General features: G+C 46.3%; 1 protein-coding gene across 1 annotated transcript in view; it reads right to left on the bottom strand.

The window, feature by feature from the left end:
• The window catches only part of LOC138373364 (uncharacterized), a 110,585-nt gene extending 107,561 nt beyond the window's left edge, over positions 1-3,024 (bottom strand). The window contains exon 1 of the mRNA XM_069339564.1: positions 2,747-3,024. Within this exon, the coding sequence (XP_069195665.1) occupies positions 2,747-2,981 (235 nt within the window). The 5' untranslated portion in view covers positions 2,982-3,024. The remainder of the gene's footprint in view (positions 1-2,746) is intronic.
• Between the last annotated feature and the right edge of the window lie 15,305 nt (positions 3,025-18,329).

Below are 18,329 nucleotides of genomic sequence, written 5' to 3'. Positions count from 1 at the left end.
ATGGAAGTGAAAACTCACACCCCAGAAGTGACTCGAACCCATACTGCCAGGAGCACTCTGCATCTGGCGTACAGGACACCTTAACCACTCGACCAATACGACCGGACAAAAGATGATGGTAGCTGAGGCTAATTCCCCATCAACCCGCCGGCACTCTGATGGTAATCTTGGGCATAGTATTTTATCAAATCACCTCATTCTTTGGGCCACACGTGAGGAACACAAATGCGAACAAGCCTGAATGGGCCCCAGGCATATATGCAACCGAAAACTCACACCCATTCAGGCTTGTTTGCATTTTTTGTTACCCCCCCCCCCAGGGAACCAGCCGGTAGCAGCTGTCTAACTCCCAGGTACCTATTTACTGCTAGGTAACAAGGGCATCAGGGTGAAAGAAACCTTTTGCCCATTTGTCTCCGCCTCCACCGGGAATCGAACCCGGAACCTCAGAACTACGAATCCGAAGCGCTGTCCACCCAGCTGTGAGGGTGTAAGTCACCCAGCTGTGAGGGTGGAAGTCACCCAGCTGTGAGGGTGGAAGTCACCCAGCTGTGAGGGTGTAAGTCACCCAGCTGTGAGAGTGTAAGTCACCCAGCTGTGAGAGTGTAAGTCACCCAGCTGTGAGGGTGGAAGTCACCCAGCTGTGAGGGTGTAAGTCACCCAGCTGTGAGGGTGTAAGTCACCCAGCTGTGAGAGTGTAAGTCACCCAGCTGTGAGAGTGGAAGTCACCCAGCTGTGAGAGTGTAAGTCACCCAGCTGTGAGGGTGCAAGTCACCCAGCTGTGAGGGTGTAAGTCACCCAGCTGTGAGGGTGCAAGTCACCCAGCTGTGAGAGTGTAAGTCACCCAGCTGTGAGGGTGTAAGTCACCCAGCTGTGAGGGTGTAAGTCACCCAGCTGTGAGGGTGTAAGTCACCCAGCTGTGAGAGTGTAAGTCACCCAGCTGTGAGGGTGTAAGTCACCCAGCTGTGAGGGTGCAAGTCACCCAGCTGTGAGGGTGTAAGTCACCCAGCTGTGAGGGTGTAAGTCACCCAGCTGTGAGAGTGTAAGTCACCCAGCTGTGAGGGTGTAAGTCACCCAGCTGTGAGAGTGTAAGTCACCCAGCTGTGAGAGTGTAAGTCACCCAGCTGTGAGGGTGTAAGTCACCCAGCTGTCAGGGTGGAAGTCACCCAGCTGTGAGGGTGTAAGTCACCCAGCTGTGAGGGTGTAAGTCACCCAGCTGTGAGAGTGTAAGTCACCCAGCTGTGAGAGTGTAAGTCACCCAGCTGTGAGAGTGGAAGTCACCCAGCTGTGAGGGTGTAAGTCACCCAGCTGTGAGAGTGTAAGTCACCCAGCTGTGAGGGTGGAAGTCACCCAGCTGTGAGAGTGGAAGTCACCCAGCTGTGAGAGTGTAAGTCACCCAGCTGTGAGGGTGGAAGTCACCCAGCTGTGAGGGTGGAAGTCACCCAGCTGTGAGGGTGTAAGTCACCCAGCTGTGAGAGTGTAAGTCACCCAGCTGTGAGGGTAAGTCACCCAGCTGTGAGGGTGTAAGTCACCCAGCTGTGAGAGTGTAAGTCACCCAGCTGTGAGGGTGTAAGTCACCCAGTTGTGAGGGTGGAAGTCACCCAGCTGTGAGGGTGTAAGTCACCCAGCTGTGAGGGTGGAAGTCACCCAGCTGTGAGGGTGTAAGTCACCCAGCTGTGAGAGTGTAAGTCACCCAGCTGTGAGGGTGTAAGTCACCCAGCTGTGAGAGTGGAAGTCACCCAGCTGTGAGGGTGTAAGTCACCCAGCTGTGAGGGTGTAAGTCACCCAGCTGTGAGGGTGGAAGTCACCCAGCTGTGAGGGTGGAAGTCACCCAGCTGTCAGGGTGTAAGTCACCCAGCTGTGAGAGTGGAAGTCACCCAGCTGTGAGAGTGTAAGTCACCCAGCTGTGAGGGTGTAAGTCACCCAGCTGTGAGGGTGTAAGTCACCCAGCTGTGAGAGTGGAAGTCACCCAGCTGTGAGGGTGGAAGTCACCCAGCTGTGAGGGTGGAAGTCACCCAGCTGTGAGAGTGGAAGTCACCCAGCTGTGAGGGTTTAAGTCACCCAGCTGTGAGAGTGGAAGTCACCCAGCTGTGAGGGTGTAAGTCACCCAGCTGTGAGGGTGGAAGTCACCCAGCTGTGAGGGTGGAAGTCACCCAGCTGTGAGAGTGGAAGTCACCCAGCTGTGAGGGTGTAAGTCACCCAGCTGTGAGGGTGTAAGTCACCCAGGTGTGAGGGTGTAAGTCACCCAGCTGTGAGGGTGTAAGTCACCCAGCTGTGAGAGTGGAAGTCACCCAGCTGTGAGGGTGCAAGTCACCCAGCTGTGAGAGTGGAAGTCACCCAGCTGTGAGGGTGTAAGTCACCCAGCTGTGAGAGTGGAAGTCACCCAGCTGTGAGGGTGGAAGTCACCCAGCTGTGAGGGTGTAAGTCACCCAGCTGTGAGGGTGGAAGTCACCCAGCTGTTAGGGTGGAAGTCACCCAGCTGTGAGGGTGGAAGTCACCCAGCTGTGAGAGTGGAAGTCACCCAGCTGTGAGGGTGGAAGTCACCCAGCTGTGAGGGTGTAAGTCACCCAGCTGTGAGGGTGTAAGTCACCCAGCTGTGAGAGTGTAAGTCACCCAGCTGTGAGGGTGTAAGTCACCCAGCTGTGGTTAACGAAGTAATAGACAATATCTGCAGAAACATTAATGATTGTGTGAGGTTAAAGAGACTTGTGCCAGTTAATACTATACAAACGGCCGTCATACTCACCCAAATCCTTCTGGAGGCAGTAGCCCTTATACAGGTTCTCGTAGCGGGTCTTCTCGATGGGCGCCAGATTCTGCCACTCCCCAGAGCTGAAGAACTGTCGAACGTCGCCATGGTTGGTGGAGAGGGCGGCCATGGTGGCTGGAGGCAGCACATCACCATGGGTGGTGGTGGAGAAGGCGGCCATGGTGGGTGGAGGCAGCACATCACCATGGGTGGTGGTGGAGAGGGCGGCCATGGTGGGTGGAGGCAGCACATCACCATGGGTGGTGCAGGAGAGGGCGGCCATGGTGGGTGGAGGCAGCACATCACCATGGGTGGTGCAGGAGAGGGCGGCCATGGTGGGTGGAGGCAGCACATCACCATGGGTGGTGCAGGAGAGGGCGGCCATGGTGGGTGGAGGCAGCACATCACCATGGGTGGTGCAGGAGAGGGCGGCCATGGTGGGTGGAGGCAGCACATCACCATGGGTGGTGGTGGAGAGGGCGGCCATGGTGGGTGGAGGCAGCACATCACCATGGGTGGTGCAGGAGAGGGCGGCCATGGTGGGTGGAGGCAGCACATCACCATGGGTGGTGCAGGAGAGGGCGGCCATGGTGGGTGGAGGCAGCACATCACCATGGGTGGTGCAGGAGAGGGCGGCCATGGTGGGTGGAGGCAGCACATCACCATGGGTGGTGCAGGAGAGGGCGGCCATGGTGGGTGGAGGCAGCACATCACCATGGGTGGTGGTGGAGAGGGCGGCCATGGTGGGTGGAGGCAGCACATCACCATGGGTGGTGGTGGAGAGGGCGGCCATGGTGGCTGGAGGCAGCACATCACCATGGGTGGTGGAGGAGAGGGCGGCCATGGTGGCTGGAGGCAGCACATCACCATGGGTGGTGGAGGAGAGGGCGGCCATGGTGGCTGGAGGCAGCACATCACCATGGGTGGTGGTGGAGAGGGCGGCCATGGTGGCTGGAGGCAGCACATCACCATGGGTGGTGGAGGAGAGGGCGGCCATGGTGGCTGGAGGCAACACATCACCATGGGTGGTGGAGGAGAGGGCGGCCATGGTGGCTGGAGGCAGCACATCACTATGGGTGGTGCAGGAGAGGGCGGCCATGGTGGGTGGAGGCAGCACATCACCATGGGTGCTGCAGGAGAGGGCGGCCATGGTGGGTGGAGGCAGCACATCACCATGGGTGGTGCAGGAGAGGGCGGCCATGGTGGGTGGAGGCAGCACATCACCATGGGTGGTGGAGGAGAGGGCGGCCATGGTGGCTGGAGGCAGCACATCACTATGGGTGGTGCAGGAGAGGGCGGCCATGGTGGGTGGAGGCAGCACATCACCATGGGTGCTGCAGGAGAGGGCGGCCATGGTGGGTGGAGGCAGCACATCACCATGGGTGGTGCAGGAGAGGGCGGCCATGGTGGGTGGAGGCAGCACATCACCATGGGTGGTGGAGGAGAGGGCGGCCATGGTGGGTGGAGGCAGCACATCACTATGGGTGGTGCAGGAGAGGGCGGCCATGGTGGGTGGAGGCAGCACATCACCATGGGTGGTGCAGGAGAGGGCGGCCATGGTGGGTGGAGGCAGCACATCACCATGGGTGGTGCAGGAGAGGGCGGCCATGGTGGGTGGAGGCAGCACATCACCATGGGTGGTGCAGGAGAGGGCGGCCATGGTGGGTGGAGGCAGCACATCACCATGGGTGGTGCAGGAGAGGGCGGCCATGGCAGCTAGCAGCAGCGGCGCGTCCGTCCCTGACGACTTCTGGGCCACGACTGACCCGCCAGCCAGTCTGCACCTTCGTACACAACTTGTCTTTACGGACCTTACAACCCAACACAACCCAACACAACCCAACACATCCCAACACAACCCAACACATCCCAACACAACCCAACACATCCCTTGACAATGTCTCATGTATAGTCTGCAGTCTGCGGCCACAACACACTTACAAATGACAATAAATTAATTTTTGACGCAATAATAATGAATTATTTATACGAATCAGAACCATAATCAGTTTGGGCGCGAAAACTTGTGTATGAAACAACCGCGCCCTTCCCACCGCCCAAATTTTGTTCTCAAATAAAAACCTTTAATTTGTATAAGGAATTTTCTCATAAATTCTCATAGACTTACAAAATGAGTTACTTATTAGAAAAGTGTATCAATCTATATGGTGTACGTGAGATGAACCTTTGTTTCGGGGGAATGGAACTGTATATATATAAATACTTTTGTGTTAAATTTGATGGAAACTTAATTTACCTACATAATATTACAACTTTTAAGCTTGAATTATCTCTGGGAGTTTACACCAACTACTGTACACTATATGTCGTACTGTTATACCGTCAGTAACAGTTTACTGTTGATCATATCTGCATCAGCAGCTGGTGTAAACTGCCAGAGATAATTGTAGCCTAGTAGTATAGTTCATCAGTAACAGTTTACAGTTGATCAGATCTTCATCAGCAGCTGGTGTAAACACAAGAGATGAAATTAAATTCAAATTGTTAAGTCAGAAGAATGTGTGTAGAGACAACACAAGAGTAATGTACAATAGTGGGGGACAACACAGGAGTAATGTACAATAGTGGGGACAACACAGGAGTAATGTACAATAGTGGGGACAACACAGGAGTAATGTACAATAGTGGGGACAACACAGGAGTAATGTACAATAGTGGGGACAACACAGGAGTAATGTACAATAGTGGGGACAACACAGGAGTAATGTACAATAGTGGGGGACAACACAGGAGTAATGTACAATAGTGGGGACAACACAGGAGTAATGTACAATAGTGGGGGACAACACAGGAGTAATGTACAATAGTGGGGGACAACACAGGAGTAATGTACAATAGTGGGGGACAACACAGGAGTAATGTACAATAGTGGGGGACAACACAGGAGTAATGTACAATAGTGGGGGACAACACAAGAGTAATGTACAATAGTGGGGACAACACAGGAGTAATGTACAATAGTGGGGACAACACAGGAGTAATGTACAATAGTGGGGACAACACAGGAGTAATGTACAATAGTGGGGACAACACAGGAGTAATGTACAATAGTGGGGACAACACAAGAGTAATGTACAATAGTGGGGGACAACACAAGAGTAATGTACAATAGTGGGGACAACACAGGAGTAATGTACAATAGTGGGGACAACACAGGAGTAATGTACAATAGTGGGGACAACACAGGAGTAATGTACAATAGTGGGGGACAACACAGGAGTAATGTACAATAGTGGGGACAACACAGGAGTAATGTACAATAGTGGGGGACAACACAGGAGTAATGTACAATAGTGGGGGACAACACAGGAGTAATGTACAATAGTGGGGGACAACACAGGAGTAATGTACAATAGTGGGGGACAACACAGGAGTAATGTACAATAGTGGGGGACAACACAGGAGTAATGTACAATAGTGGGGGACAACACAAGAGTAATGTACAATAGTGGGGACAACACAGGAGTAATGTACAATAGTGGGGACAACACAGGAGTAATGTACAATAGTGGGGACAACACAGGAGTAATGTACAATAGTGGGGACAACACAGGAGTAATGTACAATAGTGGGGACAACACAAGAGTAATGTACAATAGTGGGGGACAACACAAGAGTAATGTACAATAGTGGGGGACAACACAGGAGTAATGTACAATAGTGGGGGACAACACAGGAGTAATGTACAATAGTGGGGACAACACAGGAGTAATGTACAATAGTGGGGACAACACAGGAGTAATGTACAATAGTGGGGACAACACAAGAGTAATGTACAATAGTGGGGGACAACACAAGAGTAATGTACAATAGTGGGGGACAACACAGGAATAATGTACAATAGTGGGGACAACACAAGAGTAATGTACAATAGTGGGGACAACACAGGAGTAATGTACAATAGTGGGGGACAACACAGGAGTAATGTACAATAGTGGGGGACAACACAGGAGTAATGTACAATAGTGGGGGACAACACAAGAGTAATGTACAATAGTGGGGGACAACACAGGAGTAATGTACAATAGTGGGGGACAACACAGGAGTAATGTACAATAGTGGGGGACAACACAGGAGTAATGTACAATAGTGGGGACAACACAGGAGTAATGTACAATAGTGGGGACAACACAGGAGTAATGTACAATAGTGGGGACAACACAGGAGTAATGTACAATAGTGGGGGACAACACTGGAGTAATGTACAATAGTGGGGACAACACAGGAGTAATGTACAATAGTGGGGACAACACAGGAGTAATGTACAATAGTGGGGGACAACACTGGAGTAATGTACAATAGTGGGGGACAACACAGGAGTAATGTACAATAGTGGGGACAACACAGGAGTAATGTACAATAGTGGGGACAACACAGGAGTAATGTACAATAGTGGGGACAACACAGGAGTAATGTACAATAGTGGGGGACAACACTGGAGAAATGTACAATAGTGGGGGACAACACAGGAGTAATGTACAATAGTGGGGACAACACAGGAGTAATGTACAATAGTGGGGACAACACAGGAGTAATGTACAATAGTGGGGACAACACAGGAGTAATGTACAATAGTGGGGACAACAGGAGTAATGTACAATAGTGGGGGACAACACAGGAGTAATGTACAATAGTGGGGACAACAGGAGTAATGTACAATAGTGGGGACAACACAGGAGTAATGTACAATAGTGGGGACAACACAGGAGTAATGTACAATAGTGGGGACAACACAGGAGTAATGTACAATAGTGGGGACAACACAGGAGTAATGTACAATAGTGGGGACAACACAGGAGTAATGTACAATAGTGGAGACAACACTGGAGTAATGTACAATAGTGGAGACAACACAGGAGTAATGTACAATAGTGGGGGACAACACAGGAGTAATGTACAATAGTGGGGGACAACACAGGAGTAATGTACAATAGTGGGGGACAACACAGGAGTAATGTACAATAGTGGAGGACAACACAGGAGTAATGTACAATAGTGGAGGACAACACAGGAGTAATGTACAATAGTGGGGGACAACACAGGAGTAATGTACAATAGTGGGGGACAACAGGAGTAATGTACAATAGTGGGGGACAACACAGGAGTAATGTACAATAGTGGGGGACAACACAGGAGTAATGTACAATAGTGGGGGACAACACAGGAGTAATGTACAATAGGGGGGACAACACAGGAGTAATGTACAATAGTGGGGGACAACAGGAGTAATGTACAATAGTGGGGGACAACACAAGAGTAATGTACAATAGTGGGGGACAACACAGGAGTAATGTACAATAGTGGGGACAACACAGGAGTAATGTACAATAGTGGGGGACAACACAGGAGTAATGTACAATAGTGGGGGACAACACAGGAGTAATGTACAGTAGTGGGGGACAACAGGAGTAATGTACAATAGTGGGGGACAACACAAGAGTAATGTACAATAGTGGGGGACAACACAGGAGTAATGTACAATAGTGGGGACAACAGGAGTAATGTACAATAGTGGGGGACAACACAAGAGTAATGTACAATAGTGGGGGACAACACAGGAGTAATGTACAATAGTGGGGACAACAGGAGTAATGTACAATAGTGGGGGACAACACAAGAGTAATGTACAATAGTGGGGGACAACACAAGAGTAATGTACAATAGTGGAGACAGGAGGTACACTAAGGGAGCCACTATTGCACAAAGCCTTTCCCGCAAAACTTAAAATAATAGAGATTAAACATTTATTAAGAGGTGTGAAGGGGTAAACTCCTAATACTAAAAGTCAGAAGTTAACAAACTGAAAAAGTTTAGAAAAAATTAAGGTTTCTATACGTGGTTAATGAGGCTGTAGCTTATGTTTAATGTAACATTATGGTGTCTATACGTGGTTAATGAGGATGTAGCTTATGTTTAAAGTAACATTATGGTGTCTATACGTGGTTAATGAGGCTGTAGCTTATGTTTAAAGTAACATTATGGTGTCTATACGTGGTTAATGAAGCTGTAGCATATGATTAAAGTAACATTATGGTGTCTATACGTGGTTCAAGTTCAAGTTCAAGTATATTTATTGACACAAGAAGAAATACATCTCAAAGGGATAGAGTAGTTTAGGCTATTTCTACCTCCATCTATTTCAAGTCCCTCAAGGACTTGAAGGACTCACAAATTCAGTGAGTACAGATACCAAATCACAATACAAGACTCCCACTTAACATTGCAGGTTAATATAGTAAGCACAGCATATAAGTGTTACACTCATTGGTGCAAAATTCTTGTAGCTCCTAAGTATACTGTTTATCATACCATTATCACACATCCAAACAATTTGATGTGGTACACTACTTATTTCCTTATTTCTATAGTTATCAATAAGTTGACACTCTAATGCATAAAGTTCTTTCAAGTTCAAGTAGGTTTATTGAGACAAGTAAAAAAATATCTCAGAGTGGCTTAGGCTATTTTCTATGCCCCTCCCCCCCCATACTTCAAGTCCCTCAAGGGGCGCACATATTCAGTGAGTACAAATACACAAATCACAATACAAGAATCCCATTTAACATTTCAGGTTAATATAGTAATCTCTAAGATTATAATAGTTTACATCCACCGCACTAGTTTTTAACCCATTAACGTTTCAAGATAATATACTCACTCTACTTTCATCTATGATTAATAATAAAACTACCTTTGCCCTGTCCGTCACATTCCAGGAGATACGAGAGTTTCTTAGACAATCTCTCCCAACACTGTAACATATTTGCTTTCTCCTCACTTGCACAACAGCTACTAACATCAAAGGTAATATTATTCATATCTATTTTTTGTAATTCTGTATACCGTTTTACTTTAACCTTTGTTTCAGCATCTGTCACTACAGAAGGTTGAACACCGCTAACACTACTAGAAAGTTCATTTTCCTGACTATCCTCTATTATCAATACGTCATGTTCTTCCTTACTTTCTTCTACGCACGTTTCACTTTCCATTTCACGTCCTGTTTCACTTTCCATTTCACGTCCTGTTTCACTTTGCATTTTACGTCCTGTTTCACTTTCCATTTCATGTCCTGTTTCACTTTCCATTTCACGTCCTGTTTCACTTTCCATTTCACGTCCTGTTTCACTTTCCATTTCACGTCCTGTTTCACTTTCCATTTCATGTCCTGTTTCACTTTCCATTTCACGTCCTGTTTCACTTTCCATTTCATGTCCTGTTTCACTTTCCATTTTACGTCCTGTTTCACTTTCCATTTCATGTCCTGTTTCACTTTCCATTTCACGTCCTGTTTCACTTTCCATTTCATGTCCTGTTTCACTTTCCATTTCACGTCCTGTTTCACTTTCCATTTCACGTCCTGTTTCACTTTCCATTTCATGTCCTGTTTCACTTTCCATTTCACGTCCTGTTTCACTTTCCATTTCACGTCCTGTTTCACTTTCCCTTTCACGTCCTGTTTCACCACCATCTTCACCCCGTCTACCCTCCATAGCTAATTTTTCTAATGACTCAATCCTCTTGTCTAGTTTTTTTTACACATTCCAATATTTGAGTACCAACCTCCGAGTTCACTATATTGTCCTGAACCTTGTCCCCACAAGGTTTGATTTTTTCAGCTGCATTTCCTACTTTCCCCTAGGCTCGCCTTAATTGTCTCCGTTCCTTTCTCCCACACATTGTTCATAGGCGCTGTCGTTGGTTTCCAGCTGTTTCCTCCATGTTCCTGCTGCACAATCTTTCCTTCCTTCGAGGATACATCTATCCTGCTTGTAGGACCCGTCCTAGAGTCTCTCAGATGAGGCTTCATGGGGCAGAGATAGGAACCATCATTGTGGCTGCCTCGACAACTGCAACAAGATGGGACGATTTTTTCACCGTTTTTAATCGTGACTCTACACTCTCAAGAATCGTGTTTCTTACCACAGTACCGACACCTGGGGTCAAACTGGCATTTCCATGCCATACGTCCCCAACGAGAACACTTCATGCATAATATGGACTCCTCAATGTATTTTGTAACTTTCCTGTAGCCTAGTCCTAGCACAAAAATTCTTTCCGAAGCCTCACCCTTTACCAAGGCAACAACCTGGCTTTGTTTATCACCACGAACACTGTTTTTCTTTGCCCAAACAACACTATCATTGTTAAGAAGAAGATAATCAGGATCCAAATAAGTTGGATACTTAAAAACTATGACCTTGTTGTGTATTATACCTTCTTCCGGAATAACCATCACAATATTCTCAAACCCATCCGTCATTAGGTGTACCACAGCCTCTTCTGTCCCAACTGTTATGTAGGGCCGGTGAAGACCCTCCTTGAATAGTGGTTCATATTCAAAACAATCCTTAGCCAAACGTACCGTTCACTCCAGCTTTTGATGAAAGTTCAATTGACACGCTGTAGGGAACAACAGCCTCTTCCTTCCATTAGTCTGAATCTCCCGCGTCCTGCTGAGCATGTCTTCACTTTTTGGTCTCTTTGTTATTTCATCCCACTGTCACCGCCTCGCTGTCTGTGAATATTTCGCCGTTTATATCTGTTCACTACTGCTTGATGCGACCTGGTATCGTCCTGTCGGTCATCCCCACTCTCACACTCTCCAGGCCCAGTGGTGCAGGATCGTCCATCTCTTATGCAGACCGCCTCAGCCATTTCCTCACACACAAAGGCAGTGATACACACACTGCATCACTGCAACAGTCTAGAACAAACTCACAACATCCAGCTGCAGCAGCCACGTACAAACACGAAGATGTGGAGCAACACATCCTGCTCGCATCATGCAGCAGACCGCACTCTCTATACGGGGTTAATGAGGCTGTAGCTAGTGTTTAACCCAAACATTAAGGTTCCTTTACGTGGTTAATGAGTCTGTTACTAGTGTTTAACCCAAACATTATGGTGTCTATACGTGGTTAATGAGTCTGTAGCTAGTGTTCAACCCAAACATTATGGTGTCTATTATTGGTTAATGAGTCTGTAGCTAGTGTTTAATGTAACATTATGGTGTCTATACATGGTTAATGAGTCTGTAGCTAGTGTTTAATGTAGCATTATGGTGTCTATACGTGGTTAATGAGGCTAGAGGCTATAGCTTGTGTTTAAGGTAACCTTAAGGTTCCTTTATGTTTCTAATGAGGCTATAGCTAGCGTTGAACGCAAATTTCACGACAATGTACCTAGAAATAATCCTCAAATTATGCTACAATGTACCTGTTGATAATCCTCAAATTTTACTTAATATTACCTACTAATCTTCAAATTTTCTTACAATGTACCTGTTAACATTTTTAAATGTTGCTGCAAAATACTTACTTACAATTATCTGTTGAGGCTGTAGCTAGTAATTACGGTAACATTATGGTGTCTATACGTGGTTTATGAGGCTAGAGGCTATAGCTTGTGTTTAAGGTATCCTTAAGGTTCCTTTACGTTCCTAATGAGGCTATAGCTAGTGTTTACCGTTACATTATGGTGTCTATACGTGGTTAATGTGGCTGTAACTAGTGTTTAATGTAACATTAAGATTACCAAAGTATATTAAGTATATATAGGTCTAATGTCGTAGTTAAATATCTAACGGGGTTTTACATGAACTGCGCTCAAACTGAACGCCCTATACGACTAGGTTCACATGTAGACTACCCAGGAGGTTTGTGCTGTGTGCAGCTTGTTTTCAACCCGGAGGTGGCGGCTAATGTATGCCTTCTCCAGTGTCTGCCAGCGTACACATGTCTGGCTAAGGCTATGTAACTAGGTAATATTTACACTATTTTTTTTTGGGGGGGGGAGGGATATTCCTGCGCGGGCCCTAAGCCTCTGGCTGGCCCACTAAGTGTTGCTTGTTTCTGCTTTACTTGGGCGGAGTATGAGTATTTATGACTCGTATGGTCGCTTCAGTAAGATTTTGCCAAATGTGTTTAACAACTTCTTCTGCTCTCTTGAATCTAAGTTGAAATCTTAAATGGTTTGTACCTGTGCACTGTGTTAGATAATATTCCAGTGGTCTGTCGGGCATTTCTCCAGTGATGACATTTCCTCTCATCTTCCGGAACCTGTAAGCCCATTTCCCATGCACATGGGTCTCCAAGCCTGATGCGATGTAAGTGTACTTCTGTTGCTCTACTGCTCCCTTTCATCAAACTAAGTTGTTCGTAGGTGGTTGAATTCTTGTACCAACCCACAGATCCTGATGTTGCAACTGCTGTGTTGTGGTCACTGTACATCTTTTGCATTGCTCTGTTTCTAATTACTTTCTTAATCTGTGATAGACTCTGTGGTATGTAAATGTCTACATTTCTTCTCTTAGTTGCAAGTTTTGCAGCTTCGTCTGCAATGTTATTTCCTATTATTCCCACATGACTTGGCACCCAGTTGATAAGTACCCGTCGGCCTTGATGTTTGAGTGTTTGCATTAATGATATGACATTTGTGATCAGATGGATGCTATCACATATGTGTTCTTGTTGCAAGTTTTCAATGGCGGTTCTCGAATCTGTATGTATGATAACATGTTGTCGGAGTTCAGCAAGAGCATGTTCCAAAGCCTTTTGAATGGCTAGCATCTCTGTTCGTAAAGTTGAACACCCATTTGAGAGCCTCCAACTATTTACAGAGTTTCCTGCTTTAACTGCAGCTCCGGTTTCTTGTCCCTGCTGGTCTACTGATCCATCTGTGAAGTAAGTGAAGCCTTCGGATGCCATGTTTGCTTCTATATGCATCTGTACAATGTTACGTAGCAGATGAGGATTTGTCTGGTTCTTTTTTACTTTCAATAACCATAATCTTAAAGTCTGCTGGCAGAGATTCCCAAGGGCCTTGCATAACAAAGTCTGCATGTATTTCGTCGACACCCTTCTCAGTGACTGTGTTTGTTATATCTATTTGCACTAGATCGGTGAATGCTCGCTGGTGTCTAAATCCCTTTAACTGGCCAGCCGATGTTAATTCCTCAGTAACATTTGAGGATACTGCAAAAGTGGAACAACTCAACGCATTTAGAATGTTCATTTAAACACGTGACAGGGATAAAATATGAGGCGTTACTTCATCACTCTTGGTAGGAAGGGAAGACTTGAATATAGACATCATGTCCCTGCTGATGTTGAGAGGTCAGCATCTGGTGTTAATTAATGACTTTAACCAATATGCACAACAATGGCTCACTCACCCCCAAACATCACACTTTTTGTCATTGTTGATTGACTTCACTCTCACGCCGTTTAATGCAAGCTCACGAGGCTTGCTGTAAAGTGCATCAAACTCTCAAATGTTATCCCCCAGAGAGGATGATTACTTTCCGTAACTATGGACGTGGGTATGTACCTAGTCACCTCTGTGTTTACGGACTTGAGTGTCTGCTGGATCCCTCTAACCCTAAAGGGATGGTAGAATCACGCCATAATGCCGTAGCTAATTCGTACATCATCATTGACTGACTGATGAACAGTGTCGAGACCGATAGCTATTTCGGTAAAGACGCGGTCAATCACTTCGTAAACACGCTAGAATCCTCATGGGCTAGGATCAAGAGAGGACTAGTATCCTATGATCTCTACATCTCTCAACAACACGCTTTATTGGAGACAAAACCTTCCTGAGAGCTCTGTGATGAACCTTGACTTAGAGGTGATCCTAAACGAGGTGAAGGACAGACCTGTGATGGATATAGATATATTAGCCAGAGATGGATTAAAAGGGTTTATGAAAGTCGACGTGAACAACTTGCGATTTTTAGACAGTTTAGCCCTTCTCAACGACTCGTTAGGAAGAATAGTTAAGGATCACATCGACAGTGGGAAACCTTCCACCTTCTTATTGGCTATGTTACATGGTGTAGATAAAGACGCCATCCCTAAACTGTTAAAGGGTAAACAATCATTCTGCTATGATTACTTATCATCCATGAGTGTGTTGGATGAACCACATCTTCCTTCACGTGATGAGTTTTACAACACCTTGAAAGATAAAGAGTTGTCAGAAGAAGATTATAAGCAGGCATTAGAGATGTTCCATCTAGCTCAATGTCGTAATCTCGGAGAGTACCTCCTTCTACACCTCAAAGTAGACACGGGACTGTTGGTTGATGTGTTCACTGTCTGGCGAGATACCTCGCTCACTCTCTACAACATGGATATTTCCCACTACATTTCCCTGCCCTCATTCACTGGGGATACATTCTTGCTTAACTCTAAAGTTGAACTGGATGTAGTACCGGACCCCCTTGTTATACGACTTACTGCGCCACAATCCCCGAGGAGGGTTCACCAGTGTGACTAGAGAGTACACGAGTGTGTGGAGGAGCAACACATGAGCTTAGATCTAGGAGATGATAGTAGCTACATCATCTACCTGGACTTTAACAGTCTTTACGGGGCGTGTATGAGTGAACCGCTCCCTCGTGGTGGGATCTGGAAGCTGTTTCACAATGACTGTGAGGCACTGTTAGAGTGAGGCTTGGAGAATATCCCCCGTGACGGAGCCAAGGGTTACTGTTAGAGCGAGGCTTGGAGAATATCCCCCGTGACGGAGCCAAGGGTTACTGTTAGAGCGAGGCTTGGAGAATATCCCCCGTGACGGAGCCAAGGGTTACTGTTAGAGCGAGGCTTGGAGAATATCCCCCGTGACGGAGCCAAGGGTTACTGTTAGAGCGAGGCTTGGAGAATATCCCCCGTGACGGAGCCAAGGGTTACTGGGTGTTGTGTGATACACTGCAGGTTAGTCCAGAGGTGGCCAGATACACAGACGAGCTGTCCCTAGTTCTTTACCACGCTGATATTACAGAGGATCATATTTCACCTTACAGTAAGAATATTCTTACAGATGAAAGACGCCGGATGCCTAAAAAAACGTAAATTAATCGCATCACATCTACCTTAGGAAGATGACCTAGTCAGTCTTGATTTGTTACAGTTGCTCATGCGCCTCGGCTTACAAGTAGTTAAAGTTCACGACATCTACGAACTTCAGCAAGAGACCTTCCTAAAAGACTTCATTGAAATCAATGTTCAGGAACGTGCCAGTACCAAATGTGCGATAAAAAAAAGCTTTCAAACTTGTATCAAACTCTATTTACGGGAAGAGCCTCACAGATGTTTCTAAGTTTGGGAATAAACAATACTTGGTCAGTGATCGTAGAGCTTTCCTGAAATACGTTCACAACCCCTTCTTCAAGCATAGTTTGTTGCTAAGTAAGAACCATGTGATCTGCACTAACAAGCAGAAGTCAACACTCCAACATATCTAGGCTATCACATACTCCAGATTGATAAGAGACATCTCTATGAGTTCTGGTATGATGTGGTCAGACCAACGTGCGGGGGTAAAGCGAGTCTATTATATAGAGACACAGACTCGCTCATCATAAAACTCGACTGTCGAGATGTTGTTAAAGAGTTGAATAAGTCTCCTCTCTTTGACTGTATGGATTTTAGCAACTCTCCCGACACTCACCCGTCCTACTCAACAGCATGTGAAAGGCAACTACGCTTACTCAGGTCAGAAATCGGGTCTAAGATCATTAATCAATTAATTGCCCTAAGACCTAAAACATACGCTTTCACCACTGAAGATGGAGAACATACATGCAACTGCACGGAAGTGCTCTACCACCTCCATGAGACACTCTCACACGAGGCCTTTCAACACACACTTGAAACAAACACTTCAATCAGCTTTGTGTCAAGATCCATACACAATGTGGGAGGAAAGATGTGCACATGTTGCACTACGTGCAGAGGACTGTCACCTGTCACCATGGTAATATATATACACTAGCTGCACCCGGGCACGCGTTGCTGTGGCTCCACAACACATGTGCGCTGCTGAGCCTCAGCAACCTTCCCTCTCTCCCACCTCTCCTCACCATTTCCCCCTCCTCCGTCCCCTCTTCCTCCCCACCATTTCCCACTCCCCCATCCCCTCGTCCTCCCCACCATTATCCCCTCCCTTATCCCCCTCGTCCTCCCCACTATCCCCCACTCCCCCGTCCCCTCGTCCTCCCCACCATTCCCCACTCCCTTGAACGATGCATTCCCAAATGATCTGATGTTCCCATCATAAAATTGGGAACATCAAATGATCTGAGGTTACCATCACTGAATTATAAGAAAAACAGTTAAAAAACGAAATAAAAAACAATGAAAAAATAAAACAATAAACTATACTCACGAAATGACCGGCATGGTAAAGACCACAACTCAATTCCAGTGCAATGTTGTTATACAAAATACTGTGATATTTTGAGGCATGTCAAAAGACGTGTGTCTTTGTGGTAGACACACGTCTACCACAAGGTAATAGACACACGTCTACCACAAGGTAATAGACACGCGTCTACCACAAGGTAATAGACACACGTCTACCACAAGGTAATAGGCATACGTCTACCACAAGGTAATAGACACACGTCTACCACAAGGTAATAGGCATACGTCTACCACAAGGTAATAGACACACGTCTACCACAAGGTAATAGACACACGTCTACCACAAGGTAATAGACACACGTCTACCACAAGGTAATAGACACACGTCTACCACAAGGTAATAGGCATACGTCTACCACAAGGTAATAGACACACGTCTACCACAAGGTAATAGACACACGTCTACCACAAGGTAATAGACACACGTCTACCACAAGGTAATAGACATACGTCTACCACAAGGTAATAGACACACGTCTACCACAAGGTAATAGACACGTCTATCACAAGGTAATAGACACACGTCTACCACAAGGTAATAGACACACGTCTACCACAAGGTAATAGACACACGTCTACCACAAGGTAATAGGCATACGTCTACCACAAGGTAATAGACACACGTCTACCACAAGGTAATAGACACACGTCTACCACAAGGTAATAGACACACGTCTACCACAAGGTAATAGACATACGTCTACCACAAGGTAATAGACACACGTCTACCACAAGGTAATAGACACGTCTATCACAAGGTAATAGACACACGTCTACCACAAGGTAATAGACACACGTCTACCACAAGGTAATAGACACACGTCTACCACAACTGACACTCTCCGGAAAATCCTCTCTCACAGTGCTGTTCTCAGCCCGTAGTCCTGAGGCTTCCCCAACGTCAAGAAACTGTCGTACTAAAGTGTTCTTACCATACACCAGGCAAAACTCCTTAAAGTCAATCTTCCATAGTCCCCCCCCCCTCAGGACCACCACAGAGCACCACTCCAACTATCACAGAAGACGGAGTGATCGCTCTCAGAGTTAACCCCAGACTACAACAAACAAAATTCAAATTCAAATTTCAAATTCAAATGTTTATTCAGGTAAAATTACATACATAGAAGATGAGTTACAAAACATAATGTTGGATTTATAGATAGAGCTAGTATATACAATACCTGAAGCGACTAATACACACAGTGTTGCGGGCAAGGTGTGGGGGAAAAACACTAAGACTAAAACTTAATACTAATTGAGATTAAAGTATAAATTGTGTTGAAAAAGGGGTAAACAAGCTTGGGGGGGGGGGGGTGGACATGGCAGAAGTCAGCAATTATACAAGT

The sequence above is a fragment of the Procambarus clarkii genome, chromosome 5 (assembly GCF_040958095.1).
Source record: "Procambarus clarkii isolate CNS0578487 chromosome 5, FALCON_Pclarkii_2.0, whole genome shotgun sequence".
In the NCBI taxonomy this organism is placed as follows: Eukaryota; Metazoa; Arthropoda; class Malacostraca; order Decapoda; family Cambaridae; genus Procambarus; species Procambarus clarkii.
This window is presented reverse-complemented; position numbering and strand designations above follow the sequence as displayed.